General features: G+C 60.1%; 1 protein-coding gene across 1 annotated transcript in view; it reads right to left on the reverse strand.

Annotated features, from left to right (window-relative positions):
* Positions 1-2: 2 nt before the first annotated feature.
* Positions 3-1,700, reverse strand: part of GALE (UDP-galactose-4-epimerase) — a gene marked incomplete at its 3' end in the record, with an annotated part of 2,670 nt that continues 972 nt past the window's right edge. The window contains exons 2-10 of the mRNA XM_010723537.2: positions 1,625-1,698; positions 1,436-1,551; positions 1,231-1,344; positions 955-1,131; positions 743-856; positions 594-660; positions 431-516; positions 264-341; positions 3-140 (exon numbers count right to left, since the gene is read on the reverse strand). Coding sequence (XP_010721839.2) covers positions 3-140; positions 264-341; positions 431-516; positions 594-660; positions 743-856; positions 955-1,131; positions 1,231-1,344; positions 1,436-1,551; positions 1,625-1,698 — 964 coding nt within the window. The remainder of the gene's footprint in view (positions 141-263; positions 342-430; positions 517-593; positions 661-742; positions 857-954; positions 1,132-1,230; positions 1,345-1,435; positions 1,552-1,624; positions 1,699-1,700) is intronic.

The raw sequence follows: 1,700 nt of genomic DNA on the forward strand, positions 1-1,700 counted from the left end.
GGGGAGAGGAGGGGGATGTTCTTACACATCTTGTCCAGGCCGAATGCAGCTTTCCAGCCCAGCTCACGCTCAGCAAGCTCTGGGTTAGCATAGCAGGCAGCCACATCTCCCTCCCGCCGGCCCGTGATCTTGTACTTGATCTGCAGGGAGAGCAGCACTATGGGGCAGGGAACTGCCAGGGCTCTGCAGAGGGCACCAACACTGGCATGGGGGCTACTCAAGCGGGCAGGGAGAACTGCAGGAGTCACTGACTTAACACCTACCTCCCTCCCTGACGCTTTCTCCATGGCCTGGACCATCTGCAGGACAGAGTAGCCTGTGCCGGTGCCCAGGTTGTAGATCTGGAGGAGGACAAGGGACGCACATCAGCTCCTGCTGCAAAGGCTGGAGGGCCAGACACCCTTTGTTCACTCAAGTCCCACTCTCATACCTTGCAGCCACAGTTCTCTTTGAGTTTCTTCAAAGCAGCTATGTGTCCCTTGGCCAAATCCACAACATGGATATAATCCCTAACACCTGTGGGGACAGGGGATGAGCACAAAGTCCTCCTGAGACAAGGGACAGCTTCACACCACCTATCCACAGTAACGCACCCGTTCCATCTGGCGTCTCATAGTCATTTCCAAACACACTCAGGAATTCCTGGCGCCCCACTGCCACCTGTGCAGAGGAACAGACACATAATCTGCTCAGCCTCTGCCCCACACAACACTGTGAACCTGCAGCTCCTGCTGGGCAGTACCTGTGCCACGTAGGGCATGAGATTGTTGGGTATGCCCTGAGGGTCTTCTCCGATCATTCCAGACTCATGGGCACCGATGGGATTAAAATAGCGCAAGAGAATGGCATTCCAGCCCTGGGGAGAGGCAGAGATATGGCAGCCCTGACCCCAACCCCAGCACACTGTGGCATAACACCACTGCTCCTAGCCCCGTGCCCCCAGCAGCCCCTTACCTTCTCTGCTTTGCAGAGGTCTTGGATCATCTCCTCGATGAAGTACTTAGATTTACCATAGGGATTGGTGCAGCCCCCAACTGGGTGCTTCTCATCCAGGGGCAGGTATTGTGGGTCACCATAGACAGTGGCCGAGCTGCTGAACACGATGTTCCTCACGCCGTGTGCTTCCATGGCCTAGGAGAGGAGAGCAGCACTGCAGAGCCCACCACACGGCAGCACATCGTGCCCCACAGCACCGCACCGTGCTGCAGCCCCACTCCCGTTCCCACTCACCTCCAGCAGCCGAATGGTGCCGGTGAGGTTCACACCGTAGTACTCCAATGGCTGTCGCACAGACTCACCCACTGCCTTCAGCCCCGCGAAGTGCATCACTGCCGAGAAGCGGTGCTGAGGGAGAAGAGACGCGTCAGGGCAATAGCAGCTCGGCCCTCGCCCAGGGACATTCAACGCGCGAGGGGGCAGGAGGCAGCGGCCGCACCGTGCTGAAGAGCTGCTGCAGCGCGGCCCCGTCCGTGATGTCGAGCTCCTGAAAGGCGATGGGCGTCCGCGCGATGCGCTGCACGCGCTGCAGGCTCTCGGGGAGCGCGCCGGGCCCTGGGGGGGAAAGGGGGTGGTGGGTTCGAAGGCTCCGCATCGGAGGGATCGAAGCCAGCAGGGTCGCGCGTACCTCTGGCGGCGTTGCGGAGGTTGTCGATGACCACGGGCTCGTAGCCCGCCTCGGCCAACTGCAGCACGCAGTGACT

This window comes from Meleagris gallopavo, chromosome 25 (assembly GCF_000146605.3).
Source record: "Meleagris gallopavo isolate NT-WF06-2002-E0010 breed Aviagen turkey brand Nicholas breeding stock chromosome 25, Turkey_5.1, whole genome shotgun sequence".
In the NCBI taxonomy this organism is placed as follows: domain Eukaryota; kingdom Metazoa; phylum Chordata; class Aves; order Galliformes; family Phasianidae; genus Meleagris; species Meleagris gallopavo.